At 39.7% G+C, this 17,456-nt stretch overlaps 1 protein-coding gene across 1 annotated transcript in view; it reads right to left on the bottom strand.

Moving 5' to 3' along the window:
- PCSK5 (proprotein convertase subtilisin/kexin type 5) overlaps positions 1-17,456 on the bottom strand; it is a 618,746-nt gene that overhangs the window by 322,721 nt on the left and 278,569 nt on the right. Inside the window, 1 exon segment of the mRNA XM_036741047.1 lies at positions 9,364-9,576. Within this exon segment, the coding sequence (XP_036596942.1) occupies positions 9,364-9,576 (213 nt within the window).

Raw genomic sequence — 17,456 nt, 5'->3', positions numbered from 1 at the left:
TAGCACAACAGGATTAAAGAAAATAAGATGGAGGACCATTTCATTTTTTGACGCCCACGGCAAACACAGACTGATACAAAAATCAAACTTTTTCTGGCATAAATTAAACTTACATCAAAGCTCTCTTGAAGGAGTAAAGTCTTTAGACAATTGGCATGGCAGCCCCAAATCTATGACTGTGATGTCTAAATGGTGCCTATGAGTTTTTAAATGGGACTACGTGAGTTTAGTTTATACAAAGGCTGTTCATCACAAATGAATCTCCCATCTTCTGCCATGCCTAGAACTTTGGAAAGATAATTCAATAGGTAAAAATGCATTTTAATTAGTATCATTGTGAAAGAGGGCTCTGTAATATAAGTTTGGCAAATGCCCATACAGAGTATGTTTTATTGATTTGGCCATGAGGATTTCTAGACAGCCAACAATATACAAATATTTTTTGGTCTTTTGGGTCTTTTTTTTGGATCCTCTTCAAGTAATAGCTGCTGTCTATAATGAAGGAACTTGTAAGTTTCTTGAGGGCATGGACAATGTCCTAGTTTTCTTTTATCCCTCCCGGCCCCTCGGTGATGGGCCTTGAACATAGAAAGTAATCAATAAATGTAGGCTGAATGAATCAATGACAGGTCCATATCGATCTCTCCCTTCTCTGACTTCTAATGGCACTTTCTGTCTGCCTGACACATTTTGCCACTGAATCATACGCTGACTTGTATTGTGTTCTGTTTCACAATGTGTCTTATCTCTCCCAATGAAGTATTTGGTCGAGACATAATAAATACTCTTAAATTGCATCGTTCAAGGTTTGGAGAGCAGGAATACTGCTGACTTTAATTTTTAAAATATAATTCTTATGTATTATAATTATGTGACAATAATCCTTCAACTCTTCCCATCCTGTAGCAAGACCTGGTTCAACTCAATCTTAACTATTTGAACAAGATTCATGTAAACATTAAAACTACCTACCAAAATAATATGGAAAAAAAAGTTTCATAAGTTCAGAGGCAGATAGGGTGTTGTGTATGCGTGGGAGCTCCTACTTCTTACTAGGTTCAAAACATTTGTTTACTAGCTATGTCACTTTAGAAAGATTATAATGAGGTTTGGTTTTGTTTTTTACCAGTTGTTTTTGAGTTGTTTCTAATTATGTCGGTCTAGTCTCTTATAACCCCATTTGGAGTTTTCTTGGCAGAGGTACTGGAGTGGTTGCTATTTCCTTCTCCAGCTCATTTTACAGATGCGGAAACTGAGGCAAACAGGGTTAAGTGACTTGCCCAGGGTCACACAGATATTAAGTGTCTGAGGCCAGATTTGAACTCAGGTCTTCCTGACTCCAGGCCCAGTGCTCTATCTGCTGCACCACCTAGCTGCCTTTTTAAAAAATTGAACTTATGATTAAAGCAAATTAATGCTTACTTGATAATAATAACAACAATATATAGAACTTTAAGGAAACATATCCTTACAACCATCCTGTGAGGTAGGCAGTATTATTATCCCTATTTTATAAATGAGAAAACTGAGTAAAAGGGAAGACAAGCAGCTTGCCCGGGGCAAATAACTAAAATCTCTGAAGCATGATTTGAACACAGGTCTTTCAGACTTCAAATTCTTCCCCCTAGGCACGCCGCCACCTAGCTGTTTGCTTTGTGATTTACAGTCTTAGGAGAGTTACTGGAGGGACCAAAAGGTTAAGTAACTTGCCGAAAGTCACGCAATCAGTATGGATCAGAAGGCGCACTTGAACCCAGGACTTCCTAATCCCTAAGTCAGCTCTGTGCACTGTGCTACATTGCTTTCCAACGCAAGCTTACTCAAGCTAAACCATTTAACCTGTAGCTAGGACAAAATGCCACATGAGATATCATGCTGATCATTGAAAACAGAGCTGTTCCAGAGCGCCGCAGACAACACGGAGAAAACAGCGTTTGATAAAACTAGAAGAGATGTGGAGCTTCCTCAGCAGGTCCAGATGACAGCTAGAGCTTTTCAGGAACAATTTTTTCCCATTCTCCTTCTGATTTTTTTCTGGATAATTGTCTCAGAGTCTCCCAAAGGCTGAACAAATCTGGGTGTCTTAGGACTAGATGATAACTAAAATAGTAGCAGCAGCAGCAGTAGTAGTAGTAGTAGCAGCAGTAGTAGTAGTAGTAGTAGTAGTAGTAGTAGTAGTAGTAGTAGTAGCAATAGTAGCAGCAGTAGTAGTAGTAGTAGTGGTAGTAGTAGCAATAGTAGTAGTAATAATAGTAGTAGTAGTAGTAGCAGTAGTAGTAGGAGTAGGAATAGTAATAGTTGTAGTAGTAGTAGTAGCAGTAGTAGCAGTAGTAGTAGTAGGAGTAGTTGTAGTAATAGTAATAGTGGTAGTAGTAGTAGTAGTAGCAGTAGTAGTAGCAATAGTAGTAGTAGTAGTAGCAATAGTAGTAGTAATAATAGTAGCAGTAGCAGTAGTAGTAGTAGTAGTAGCAATAGTAGTAGTAGTAGTAGCAATAGTAGTAGTAATAATAGTAGCAGCAGTAGTAGTAGTAGTAGTAGTAGTGGTAGTAGTAGCAATAGTAGTAGTAATAATAGTAGTAGTAGTAGTAGCAGTAGTAGTAGGAGTAGGAATAGTAATAGTGGTAGTAGTAGTAGTAGTAGTAGTAGCAGTAGTAGTAGTAGTAGTGGTAGTAGTAGCAATAGTAGTAGTAGTAGTGGTAGTAGTGGTAGTAGTAGTGGTGGTGGTGGTAGTAGCAGTAGATGACAGCTAAAATAATAATCGTAGTAGCTAACCTTTAGACAGCACTTAATATGTGCCAGGCATTGTGGTAAGCGCTTTAAAATTATTTTCTCATTTGATCCTTGCAACAAACCTGTGAGGTACGTGTTATTAGCCCCATTTCACAAATAAGGAAACTGAGGCAGTCAGCGATCAAGTGACTTGCCCGGAGTCCCACCGCTAGTAAACGTCTGAGGCCGGATATGAACCGAGGTCTTCCCAATTCCAGGCCCAGTGCTTTCTCCACTGCACCACCAGCCTATATAAACCATCTGACTGGTAGAAAAGCTATTCCTTTTTTGCTCTTTGTGTGCTCAGTGCCTAGCACAGCGTCTGCCACATAGTAGGTGCTTAATAAATACTTGATGGATCAGTTCAAAGTGCTATACAATTTCCCAAACGCGACCCAATCAGCTTCCTTCCTGGGACGAGTTCGTCGGCAATCCACTGTGTCTGTTCGAGATGTACACACTCGTGAACAAGCTGTGGAACACCCTTCCTGTTGTATATCACAGTCTGGACATTAGGGGTTCTTCATTCACTTGGTTTTTCCTGAGTGGAGAGTTAGCCTAAACTCCTGAGTGATTATGCTTCTCATTGAGGAGCAGTGTAGCAGGTCCCGGTGCAATGCCATCTACAAGGACGAGCATCTTGCCAGCTAGGGGGAATCCATTTGGATTCTAGGCATCTTCCGTAACAAATACACACCTAAGTATCCTTCAAGGATACTTTCACTCTAACCACATATGTGTTTATCAAATACATGAACCTTTTGTTCTCTCCCTAGCATGACTCCAATATGACTATGGAATTCTATATAGAAAGAGATTGACTATACTTTATGCGTACTTAATTTATGTACCGTATTATGGATTGTGGTCTTTCTCATATAAATTATCTGTATACGTATGTCTGTTTGAGACTGGACCTGATTTCACCGGTAAAAGGAATTAGAATTCCTTCTATTGAGGGATCTCCATCAATGAATGCAAATCCGCATCCGCTCTGCCACAGTCTTAGAGAGAGTTGTAAGGCGCCTGGCCAGGATCATACTGACAACACATGTCCAAGCTAGGATTTGTCCCCAGGATTGTCTGACTGTCTCTCTGTGTCTTATATGCCCTAATAGATGACCAGCGCTTTTAGGTGAAAACGTTTATTAAGTACCCAGCATACATTAAGTATATATTATGTTAAGTACCCGGTAAGGAGAGGTGTTAAGAGGGACACATTAGGCAAGACATAGGTCTCGCCTTCAAGCAGCTTACAGTGAAAGAGGAGACTTGTTTCAGTATCCCCAGATATGCCCATATTCTGACCACAAAGGTACCCTTTGAATGAATAATCATACCAAGAACATTTTGAAAGCGTGTCCATGACAGAAGGAAATTAATGTCTTTGGGGAACAGGACTGAATACACAGGGAAATAATTCTAGTCTGATGATGGTAAATTGATGACTCCACAGACAGAAAATCCTAAAAAATATACTCTTGTCTCTTTAATTCCTGTCTGCAAACACTCACCAAGGGAGCATGGGCTTCTGGAGAAAAAAGGTCACTGTCTACCAGTATGAAATTAGGTCTCATGTTGAAGCCTAGAAAGGATAGGGGAGAGCTAGAAAATGAAAGGCTGGAGCTGATGCCAGATTACAGCATGTTTAATAAATATATAACGTTAATGCTCTTAATACAAACAAGAGCTTTGCTTTATAGGTAGAATGGGTCACAGTGTCCCTCTGAGGTGAGAGGTTAAGGGATTGCCCAGGGTTACATAGCTAATAGGTGGCAGAGTCAGAAATCCAAGCTAGGTCTTCAGATTCCAGGCCCACTCATTTTCCCCTCTCTACCACACTACGTAGAAACTCTGTCTCTCGGCTACCTGGACACAAAAGTTACATTGCTTTAGGCAATTTGGAATGAACCAGATCAAATAATCTGAATCATGCACTGAGAAAAATCACCTTTAAAATGGACTGGGAAATCAGAATACGTGTTTAAAAAATAAACAAAACATATTGTTAACAGGAAAAATAGACCGGCCAAGATTTACAACGTAGAATCTGAAGATCCAAGGAACAGAGATTTTATGAGTCAGTTAAATATCATCATATCCATTTTAACTCTCGGGCAACCACAGAAAGGATCCGTCGTTCATTCCTCTGGAGCAGGCTATTGTGGAGTTGAGCATTTCTCTGTGAGGACACCATCAGATAGGGTCAGCCCATGGTATTGAATGCACTGTCAGTAGGGCCTCACCGTAATTGAGAGCTTGGCAGCTGGTAGTTTTCTAAAATTCTCCCTCTGAGTTCGAGTAAATAAACTCAGGGAGACAAGGCACAAAAGAACAACTCTGATGAGTTGTTCCAAGGAGTTAGGGGATCTGGATTGTAAGTATTGGCCCTGCCACTAACTAAATGTGTCATCTTGCATGTCACGTCAGCATTCTGGGACTTATCATGGGACTAGACTGGAGACATGATCTCTTAAGGTCTTTTCCAGCTCTGTGATTCTTTGAATCTAAGAACAGCGATTCCAGGGAAATCTAATGACCCCTTTGCACTTTTCTTTATCACTAGGAATGGGGAAAACATACTAGGCACCGAGATAAGGATTCAGTAGAGGAAAAGCAGAGAAAACATGCAGAAAAATTACTGGAATGAAAGGTTAGGTCAGAAGGAATCAAAACATCCCACCCAAACAAGGCAACCAAAAATAGCTAAAATTTTGGGAATGGATGGCCAGCATCCCAGGACATAGAAACCCCACTGATCTTTTCAAGATAAAACAGTATTTGCTGTAAATGCACAATAAATAGCAAGAAAAAAAATTAAGTAATGCTTTTAAGTTGTCTTTGGATCATGACATAGGCAACATTATTTATATTAATAAAGGAGAGAGGCAGCATGGAGTAACAGAGAGATAGCCATAGAGCCAGAAGACATAGGTATAAGTCCTGCTTTTTTTTTTTTGGAGCGGGGAAGGCAGAGCAATTGGGGTTAAGTGACTTGCCCAAGGTCACACAGCTAGTAAGTGTGTCAAGTGTCTGAGGATGGATTTGAACTCAGGTCCTCCTCACTCCAGGGCTGGTTCTCTACTCACTATGCCACGTAGCTGCCCCACAAGTTGTGCTTTTGAACAAACTGGCTGGATAACTCTAAGCAAGTCATTTAACTTCTCTGGGCCCCCAAGCAACTGTCTAAGAGTTGCACAGAAGGTGCTGATCCATACTGGTGTAAAAGAAGGACCATCTCACACCCACGAAACCACAAATTCTCTCTTCTAAACTCCCAATTAAAAAAGGATCCAATTATATCTATATTTTTGTATGTAGGCAGTTGGGTGATATGGTGAACACAGTGCTGCATGTGGATTCAGAAAGTCTTAAGTTCAAACATGACCTCAGACACTTATTAGCTGTGTGACCCTGGGCAAGTCACTTAACTTCTGTCTACCTCAAGTTTCTCCTTGGTAAAAAGAAGATAATCACGTCACTGGCTTCCAATGGTTGTTTTAAGGATAAAATGAGGTCCTAGCTGCAAAGCACTTTGCAAATCTTCAAGTGCCAGATAAATACTCATCATCATCATTATTATTAATGAACTAACATGGTTCATACGTTATTGAACTTGGAGAGCAGACAATCTTGTCTAACCTTCCCTTCTTACATGTCCCTTCTTGGGATGGAGAATAAAATCAAACCTAGCAACATCCTAGTATGAACTGTGGTTGCTGTTAATTTTTGTTTTCAAAAACCAGTCACGTCATGAATGAGTGACGTCTTGACTTGTGCATGAATTGCATTTAAGTGACGCAGAGCTGCACAAATGATCAGCCTCACTCTCTCTTCCATTGTCATCAAAGTCCAACGGCATGACAAAAGTCAGGATGACTGGCGACAGTCTGGGCTGCAGTAGATAACCTAGGCATCTTCAATGTCTGACCAAGTTCTAAGCTTTGCATGGCATCTGCTTCAGCTGCCTTCATGGCTGTTGGAACAAACTGTTCTTCTCCACCCATTCCACCATACAGAGGTCTTCGCGTAATTGGGGTAGACATCCCCCTAATTCACCAGTGGGTTTGAGGTCTGTTAGCTACTCTCAACCTTATTTAGCCCACCTGCTGAAACGATTTATGGGGTTCAGCCACTGGGCATGCTACAGCCTCTTGGAGCCACAGGTGAGAGTTGGGGGACAGGTAGAAACCAAAGGTGGATGGGAAGCCCTGAAAATGGTTCAGCAAGCCCTCACACCAGAGATGCTAGCCCTGCCTGAACACCCCATACACTCTAGTAGGAGCAGGAACATTTTAAGTGCATTGACCCTGAGGCAGGACTATCAGTTCCATAAGATCCCTTGGAAAGACTGAGGTCCTTGGTGGCAGAAGGGGATATTTTTAATATGTTTTTATTCTTATTTTTGATTTTTAAAATAAGAATCAGAGTATGGCTTCTCAAAATATGAAATGCTTCAGAGAATGATGCCTATTTTTCTCTGTGTACCAGGACAATTGGACAGATCTATAAGCTGTCTTTTTTTTCCTGGTGTTCATCTGCTGATAGTTTACTATTAGCCTAAAAAATAAATTTAGGACTCTAAAAACAAGTATTCATCAAATAGTTGTAAATAAACCTTGACATATGCCTATTAAAAAACACAACAGGTATAAGCAATACACACACAGGAGAATGTATCTCAGAACTAATAATCATTGACTTTATAATTTGCAATGAAAATGGGCATCATTTCTTTTCTGCTATATTCTTTAAAGTGAGAGAAATAAGAAAAGAATTTTCAAGGCTATATAGTCACCAGAAGAGAGAGGGTGAGGTAGAACCTTTTCGAGACACCTGAATATAGATTTAAGTTCTCATGTTCTTAATCTAGTATTGATGAAAAAAATCCCAAGAGGTAATGCGGCATTGAGAAGGGAGGATAGATTTCATTTCAATTGTCCAAAACTGTGCAATTAAAAAAATTAGGATGGACTAGGAGGATTTAGTCTGGGGTTTAACCTCATTCTGTCATTTGCATACTGGGGAACGTCAGCTCCAGCACTTTTGGAATGACCTGAAAGAGGAAGGTAATAAGATCCTAGTGAACCCACAGGAAATTGGGGCCCAGAGCCTGACAAGTGACTTTGTCAACTTCCTGCTAAAAAGTGTCAGGTAACATGGCCAGGCTTCCAAACAAAGCGATAAATTATACCACCAGACAGTTTACAAGCATGGCTTCAGGAAAAGATAAAGGATGAAAAGGTGTCAGGATGAAAAATTGTCAAGTCAATGTTGGACAGCGGAGAATGAAGCTCGGTACTAAAGTCTACCAGTACCAAGATTTAGAAGCGAGATAGGGAGGCACATTGATGATTGACTGGAAAAACACACTTCTATTTCTGAAGCACAATTGGTGTTGCTCATTTGGAAAATCACATATGTCTAGCTTCTGCTTTTAAAGAACACTAGATTAATAGTAGTTCAAAACTTTCATGGATTGTTAGAGCTGGAAGGGGCCTCAGAGACTTCTTAATGAAGATCTTCTTTTTTTTTTGTGTCATGGACCCCTTTGGCTGTCAGGAGAAGCCCATGAAACCCTTTTCAGAATCATGTTTTTAAATAATTGGAGGAAATGTTAAATTTCCATTAGAAGTCAGTAAAAATAAAGATGTAAATTTTTTTCATCCAAATTCATAGGCCCCATGAAATCTAACTGAAGACTTCTTCTCTAGCATAAGCTCTCTCATTTAATAGCTAAAGGAGCCACAGAGAGGAAAAACAATGTTGGTGATTGATAATTATAATAACAGCTGCTAATATTTGCATAGGATTTTAAAATTTACAAAGGTTTTTACATACATTATTTCAGTTGATACACAGAGGTATGAGGTATACCTAACTATTATTTTCCCTATAGAATATGAAGATGGAAGGCAGGGGCTATTTTTTGGGGAAGAGGAGTCTTGTTTTGTCCCTGAACAACCAGCACCTGGCAAAGTACTTTTCACACAAAGTTTAACAAATGGTTGTTGAATTCAATTTTACAATGAAGAAACTGGGGTTCAAAGAAGTAAGTGACTTGCACAAGCTAATGGCAGAGATGGGATTAGAAGCCAGCTCTCCTGACTCCTAGTATGGTGTTTATTCCACTAAGTCGTCTGCCTCCTGATGGAATGCACATTTACCCTGAATCAGGCATTTGTGGAAGAGAATACAAGAGCTAGGGCTCTGAAGTCCCAGCAGGAAGGTTCAAATCCCCTCTGACACTTATTGCCTGCGTCACCTTGGGTAAGGCAAGCCATCTACCTGGATCTCTGTTCTCTTATATAATAAATGATGGTGTTGGACCAGATGGCCTCTGAGAGTCCTTCTAGCTCTGATCCTCTAAGAAATTAAACTGAAATAAAAGACCCAAATACACAGTAAATTGTGTGGGTTTTTTGTTGTTGTTTGTTTTTAAAAAGGTGAAAGCCTTCTAGGCAGCTGATTAACCTTCTAAGTTATGGCTTATATGCATGTACTTCTTCATTCCTTCGCATTATCAGACAGTTTTCCTTTACCTTGATACAATAGGATTTCAAAAAAAAATAGACATTAGATTTAAAGACATACGATTTTCTTATCGTAGGATTCTCCACTGCTATACGTTGTGGCCAGTGTAGACGAACACTCTTCCAGATACCACGGTTTCTTCCCACTTTCAGCGGTACTGCTTATTGAGATAGTGTAGATGCTGTTGGTGTACCCATCACAGGAGCAGTGGTCTTTACTTCTTCCCCCATTTCCGGATGCCCAGACGAAAACAGAGCCGAGGCCTCTTCTTCCCTGTTTGAAACAATACTTAACGATTAAATGCCTTTGAGGAAACATAAGGGTAGTAGGTACTAGGTGTTAGGTCTAAGTAAAAACAAAGTTAATGGTGGCAGCTAGGTGGCACAGTGGATAAAGTGCTGGGCCTGAAGTCAGGAAGACCTGAGTTCAAATCCAGCCTCAGATATTTATTAGCTGTGTGACCTTGGGCAAGTCACTTAACCTCTGTCTGCCTCAGTTTTGTCGACTGTAAAATAGAGATAACACAACCTACTTTACAGGGTTGTTGGGAGGGTAAAATGAGATATTTGTAAAATTTAGCATAGCAGGTACTATGGCGCATAGTAGGTACATAGTAGGCACATAGTAGGTACTATATAAAAGCTTCTTCCTCCCTTTCCTCTCCCTCCCCAAGAATAACATATATATGTAGGACTTTAAGGTTTATAAAATACTTCCTTCACAATGACCCTTTAAGGTAGGTCAGGTAAACATTGATATCCTCCTTTTGCAGAAGAGAAAATTGAGGCTGAGAGGTTAAATGACTTAGAATCATAGACTCATAAATTTAAGACTGGAAGGAATCTTACAGGCCATTAGGTACAAATCCTTAATTTTGCAGGTAGGTCATATGTCTAGTACATGTCTGCGGTGGGATTTGAACCCAGGTCTCCTGGTCCCAAGTCTAGCATACTTTCCATGATACCACGTTGCAAAATCTGATTGCATCAAAATGAATGCAATGCCCGTTCTTATCAGGGCTTAAACTACTCTCTCAGAGAATGGTATTTGCTTTCCCAATCTAGGGTATTCCTGACACAATCATCTATCACGCAATGTCCCCAGTGGAATGAACCTTGCACAATAATTGTCATTAAATTTTCAGTATAACAATAAGAGATAGGTTAGGATTATTAATCCTATTTCCCTAGGATGTCAAGAGAGTAGCACAGGATGGGTAACATTAACCTTGGACCATAAGCCAAATAGGTAGTCAACTTGAATAAGAACATAGGACTACTGAGACTCTGGATAATACATGGTCCAGTAAGATGTCTTTTCACTAGAAATAGAAGACCTCACTTGGAGCCATTTCCTGCTGGCCATACACCCTTGGAATTCTCCATTATGGATGCAAGAACCTCATTATCCTGCAAGGTCATGTCACCCCTTGTACTCAGACCTGATCAGTACTCTCTGTCTCCTGGGGTTCCTTTAACTGGAGGACAGAGAAGAGAGCTCTTCCCATAATCTCCATTTAAGGAATAGACCCAGGCCAGCCAGCTTTTCATTCCCACTCAGCCACACTCTCTATCATGACCCCTCTCACCCACACTCCCCTTCCCTCCCTTTTCAGTTTCCTTTTGTGTATTGTCTTCCCTCCTCAGATTGTATCAATATCACTTAGCCATAGTAGGTGCTTAATAAATGTTTTTGACTGAGATAAAGACTTTGGCTACAAAATTACATCTGGGGCAACTAATCTAATTTTAAAGAAACCATAGAATATAAGAGCTAGAAGGAACCTTAAGGGGAGTCACCTAATCTAACACCATGACTTCCTAAATGAGGAAACTGGTTCCCAAAGAAATTAAATGACTTGCCCAAAGTCACACGGGCTAGTTAAAGATAGAACTGGGAACATAACCCAGATCTCTAAGGAGCATCTTTTTTTTTTTGGAGGGGGGGTAAGACTGTTCTGCTTCCAGCTCAATAACTATTTTGTTACTGATTTTTTAAAGAATGTTATTTTGGAGATTCTGGAGAATTTTATCTTGGGAAGAGCCACCAGGATGGAGAACACCCAGAATCTACAGCAGAGGATCTTAACCTTTTTTTTGTGTCATGGACCCCATTGGCAGTCTGCTGAGGTCTATGAATCCCTCTTCAGAATAACATTTTGAAGTGCATAAAGTAAAATACATAGGGTTACAAAGGACTAATTATCTTGAAATACAGTTATAAAAATATAAGTTCACAAGCCCCAGGTTACAAACCCTTGACCTAGAGTAATATAGACTCATTCACCCCAGGATTTGACCTCTTCATACCAGGGCACACTATATATGTTCTTGTAAACTACAATTCAAATCCATAAAAATGGAAGAAGGCAGCAATGAGTTTAAAGAAATGGGGGTCAAAAGATATGAACAGACAGTTCAAAAGATGAAGAAATCAAAGTTATCTATAGTCATATGAAAAAATGCTCTAAATCACTATTGATTAGAGAAATGCAGATCAAAACAATTCTGAGGTAGCACCTTACACCCATTAGATTGGCTAATATGACAGAAAGGAAAATGATAAGTGTTGGAGAGGATGTGAGAAAATTGGTACACTAGTGTATTGTTGGTGGATTTGTGAACTAATCCAACCATTCTAGAGCACAATTTGCTATGCCTAAAGTGCTATAGAACTGTGCATACCCTTTGATCCAGCAATACCACTACTAGGTCTGTGTCCCAAAGAGATCATAAAACAGGGAAAAGGACCTACTTGTACAAAATATTTATAGCAGCTCTTTTTGTGGTAGCAAGAATTGGAAATGAAGGGGAAAGGCTGAACAAGTTGTGGTATATGAATGTAATGGAATACTATTGTGCTATAGAAATGATGAGCAGGCAGATTTCAGAAAAACCTGGAAAGACTTACACGAACTGATGCTGAGTGAAGTGAGCAAAACAGAAAAACACTGTACAAAGTTGTAGTAACACTGTGTGATGATCAACTATGATTGATTTAGCTCTTCTCAGCAATACAATGATCTGAGATAATTTCAAAGACTCATGATGGAAATGCCATCCACATCCAGAGAAATAACTGATGGAATCTGAATGCAGATCAAAGCACACTATTTTCACTTTTGTGGGGGTGTGTGTGTGTGTTTTTCCTTTTTTCCTGTTTCTTCTTTCACAACATGACTAATGTAGAAATACGTTTTACATTATTGCACATGTATAACTTGTACCAGATTGCTGTGATCTCAGGGAGGGTGAGAGGAGAAGGAAAGGCAGAAAAATTTGGAACTTAAAATCTTTCAAAAAATGATTGTTGAAAATTATCTTGACATATAATTGGAAAAAATAAATATATTTCGTTTAAAAAATAACATAAACTGTTACAAAAAGAAACGGGGGTGGGAGTTGCAGGGAAGTCCATTAACAGAGTTCTGGCATGAAATAGAAAGAAGCTTTTTAACATATTCTTCATTGAAGGCACAAAGAAACAAGAGAGTTGGATGATCTCCAAAGCCTCTTCCAGATCAGAAGAAATAGCACTGAACTTCAAATCAGAAGGTTGAATTCAAATCTGGGTTTCTTCTCTTCACTGGATGTGGGACCCTGGATAAATACTTCATTTCCCTTGGCTATAATTTCCTCATCTGTAAAATGAGAGGGTTAGACTAAATGACCTCCAAGGTCTTCCTGACTACATTCCATGATCTGTGAAGGCCAGCAGGTGCTTCCCATAACTCCATTCATTCTCTTAATGTCTTTATTGAAGATTGACAGGAGGGCAATACTTGATCATAATCTGTCCTGGTGCTTGCATAGGGAACTATCTCATGAATGTACCAAGTTATAGTCAGTATCCTTACATAATTGAATGCAAGGCGTAAGGGGTTGGAGATGGTCTGTGGTTTGTGTTCCAATCTCACACAAAGAGATGAAGACTGGAGAAGGGCCACCACTGCTATACAGCAACGAGCCTCTTATCACAGCCCTGCTTTCTTCTCTATGTGCTCTCCTTTGGCAATTTCATCTATTTCTGTGGTATCATGTACAGTAGGTAGTACGCTGAACTCGGTGTCAGGCAGATTTGAATTCAGAGCCCATCTCAGACACTAATGGTGTGACCCTTGGCAAGTCACCTATCCTTTCTGGGTCTCAGTTTAATCAGCTGTTAGATGAGGGGTTTGGGTTTGATGGCCCTTAAGGTGATTTCCAGCTCTAAATTTTTGATTCTGTGATCACCTCTTTGCAGATGACTCCCAAATCTCCATAGCCAACTCTGATTTCTCCCTAAAGCTTCAGTCTTGCATCTCCAATGACCCATTAGATGTTCTGCCTGGATGTCCCATTGGATGTTCAAACTCAATGTTACAAAATGAATATATAATTGGCCCTCTCCCTAGATTTTTCCCCTCCTGCCCTTGGATCCATTGATGATGTCAGTACTCTTCAAGTCACCTTCTCTCAAATTCAGAATCACTTTTGGGTTTTCTCTCTTTGTCACCTCTAGCATCCATCAGTTGTTCCATCCTATTGATTGTTCCTCTGTAACACTCATCTATTCATCCTCCGCTCTCAGCTCTCAGTTCTTACTGTCACCACTAATTCAGGCACCTGCTACCTCTCACTAGACTACTCTAACAGCCAGAAGGTTAGTCTCCTTATTTCTGGTTTCTTCACTTCCCAAGCCATCATTCACACTAGCTGACAAAACTATCTCCTCAATCCATACATTATGTCACTCCCCTCCTCCCAACCTTCAGTGATTCTCTATGTTCCTGGCGTAGGGAACTCTGGATAAGGAAACCAAAACAGGTCTGCAATTATCCTGCTACTTATAGTCTTAGAGGGTTACTTGGAGGGAGAGGGGTTAATAACTTGCTTGAGGTCACAAAAGCCATGTATGTATAGAGCTGAGATCTGAACCTAGGTTACCTGGAGTCTGAGGCCTGCTCTCTATCACTAGATACACGCTCAATAAATGTTTGTTGAAGTGAGATGAATTATTGCTGAGTGTTTCCAAGGATTCTTCTAGAGGAGAAATGACCCCAACTGTCTCCCACCTACCCCCCCTGCAACCAGTTCTGTCTAAATGAATGAATGGCAGAGAGGAAGAGCTCTATTTCTATGTTGGTTTATGATGGGTAAGCTCTCAGAAACAAATAGGACTGAAAATGCTGAGAAAAGACAGCTGCCAGACATCTATCAAATCATCTGAAGCAATTAACAACTCAAAGTCATTTAATCAAGAGGAAAAGGAAACCCTTCATTAACGTGCATTTGGAGAGACAGAGAACCTTAAGGTGAGTGGGGAAAAAAAAACCCCCAAAACACTGGGATACAACAATGTTCTGAAATTTAGGTGTATTTTTCAAAAATTGTGTTGTTAAAGGCCAGGGAAGAAATATTTTATGTTAAATTCTCCCAAAGCATAAGAAAGTATATTTCTAGACTAATATTAATTTTGAAGCAATATGATGGAGAGGGAGCAGTTGCATAGGTAGATAAAGTATGCTACATAGAAAACATCACATTTTGTCATACATATACCACTACCACCGCCATCCGAAATTTATTTTTATAACCATCTGAAAATCTGTTCCCTATTTAAATAATATTTTTCAACCAGAAAAAACATTCCAACATACAATATGGAAATAAAATTTATAATTTGTTGTTGTTGATCCAGATTCATCATTTCAACCATGTGAAAAGGCTTTCCACATAGAAGTTCCCTCTATTTTGTCCACATCTTATAGCCCTAGAGAACTGCCTGAAGTACTAAGATGTCAGGCAACTTGTCCAGGATAACATGGCTAATACATTTCAGAGCTTGACTCCAGGTCTTCCAGACTTCAAGGCTGACGCTCTGTGCATCACAGACCAATGCAACTCATTATCAATTTAATTTTATACAAGTTCATTTGACCCACTGGACATTGGAAATATTACTCTTACTGGTCTATTTTGCTGGGCTTGACTTTACCCTCTCTAACATGTACATAGAGGTGCAACCTCTCATATTGGTCTTAAAGAAGCACACGCACACACACACCACACACACAGCACACACACACATACACACACACACACTTTTAAAACTACCTCAGAATTTAGCTGAACTTAACCTTCCTATAGAATTTATGGGCTTGAAGACTACTTGTCAGTTTCCTGCTGGATGAACATCAACTGCAGACTCTGAAAAATACTTAGTTTGAAGACTAGTATAACTTTTAAAAAAATAGATCAGCATAAGGGCAGCTAGGTGGCAACAGTCAATAGAGCCCTGACCCTGGAGTCAGGAGGACTTGAGTTCAAATCCAGCCTCAGACACTCACTAGCTGTGTGACCCTGGGCAAGTCACTTCACCCTGTTTGCCTCAGTTTCTTCATCTGTTAAAATGAGCTGTAGAAGGAAATGGCAAGCTACTCCAGTATCTTTGCCAAGAAAACCCCAAAACTGGGTCACTTAACCCTGTTACCTCCCAAACAACCAAAAAAGGTCAGAATATTTGTATATTCTAATATCTACTATCTCGAATATTACCTCCCTGCCCTTAATTGAGAAAAAATCTCAGTGATCTCAAGGGGCAGGAAAGGTTTTTAGGTCAGGTACTAGATATTCACTTTTGTGTCCGCCTCATTGCCTAGCCCAGGGGTGGGCAACATGCAGCGTCAAGGCCTCATATGGCCCTCTAGGTCCTCAAGTGCAGCCCTTTGAATCCAAACTTCACAGAACAAATTCCCTTAATAAAAGGATTTGTTCTGTAAACTTGGACTCAGTCAAAAGGCTGCACTCAAGGACATGTGGCCTCAGGTTCCCCACCCCTGGCCTAGCTTCAATAAATAAATATTAATTTATTATATAGTATAATATTAGGTCCTATTAAATAAAATATATAATAAAAATGTTAGTTGGTGGAACGAATGGATAGATAAATGAATGACGACATGATAGCTGTGACTCATGAAGTGGTATTTCTGTGTGTCTGTGTTTGTATGTGTACGTTTCTGTCTTTTTTATGCATCCAGTAAGATGACTTCCACATCACTGAGGCGTCTCTGGCCTAGCACACCATTTGTAATGACAGTTCAGATTCAGAGTGACCTCCTCAAACACATAGAACAGGCAACCTAACAATTCTCCCATTAGCTGGGAGGGCAAGGTGCCTTCATTAATCCATAATCCTTTCTGATGAAAGCCTGTAACCCAATCTTCCTCTGCTCTACTATTATCCTTTTCTCTTTTCTTTTTTTCAATGTGACAAGCACTTCTGTTTTCTTCATAAGATGTTCCATGCATCTAACAGAAAATGAATGAGGCTGTCTCAAGGGTCAGGATGTTCTTCCAGAATTACCTGCCCTGGGGTAGAACCAACAAGAACTCCTACTCCTTTCCAACTGCAGAATTATGAGGAGAAAATTGCCAATACTTTCAAGACTGGAGAATGTTATGACTAATGCATTTCTAAGATAAATTCAGTTTCTAGCAGAAACACTTTCAAATGCAGAAACTGGATTTAAGACGGCATCAGATAGACAAAAGTACCGAAGTAATAGTTTCAAAATTTCAAGAGCAGCATACAAGAAAAGGGAAATTTATCCACACATTCTTCGTTAAAGTTTATATAAAACTAAGAAAGAGACCTCAGTGGACTGAAGACAGTTCACTTTTTATACGTGGATATCCCACACAATATCTATCCATCCAAGGTTTTCAAATAAAAGTTGACAAATGGTGAATTCATCCAGCACCTTCTCGAAAAAGCTTTTCATGTTCATTTAAAAGGTTCAAGTACTTTTCTTCAGGTTAGAGCCTTCCATATCCAAGCCTCTTTTTACCAAGATCTAAAATGTACACTGTCTCTTTCTATTCAGCAATCAATAAATTCTTGTTTGGAATCATTACTGTAAACATGACCTAAAGATACATGTGAAGTGTAACAGGAATTTTAAAAGTGAACTGCAAAGCTCCCTCGTCATTCAAATTTAATCTAAAAAGACACCAAAGATGAGGCATATTTTCATGCAAGATCTTGATGCTATTAAGAATAGAATGTAGTAACTTGGGGGAAGACAACTTACTTTCATTAGGCAAGATGGAGGGTATGAGGTTATGGTGAGTAAACAATTCCCATCCCAACCCTAGAGCTGCAGTGCAGGA

The sequence above is a fragment of the Trichosurus vulpecula genome, chromosome 1 (genome assembly GCF_011100635.1).
Source record: "Trichosurus vulpecula isolate mTriVul1 chromosome 1, mTriVul1.pri, whole genome shotgun sequence".
Classification (NCBI taxonomy): domain Eukaryota; kingdom Metazoa; phylum Chordata; class Mammalia; order Diprotodontia; family Phalangeridae; genus Trichosurus; species Trichosurus vulpecula.
Note: the sequence above shows the minus strand (reverse complement) of the source record. Positions and strands in the feature narration are given on the sequence as shown.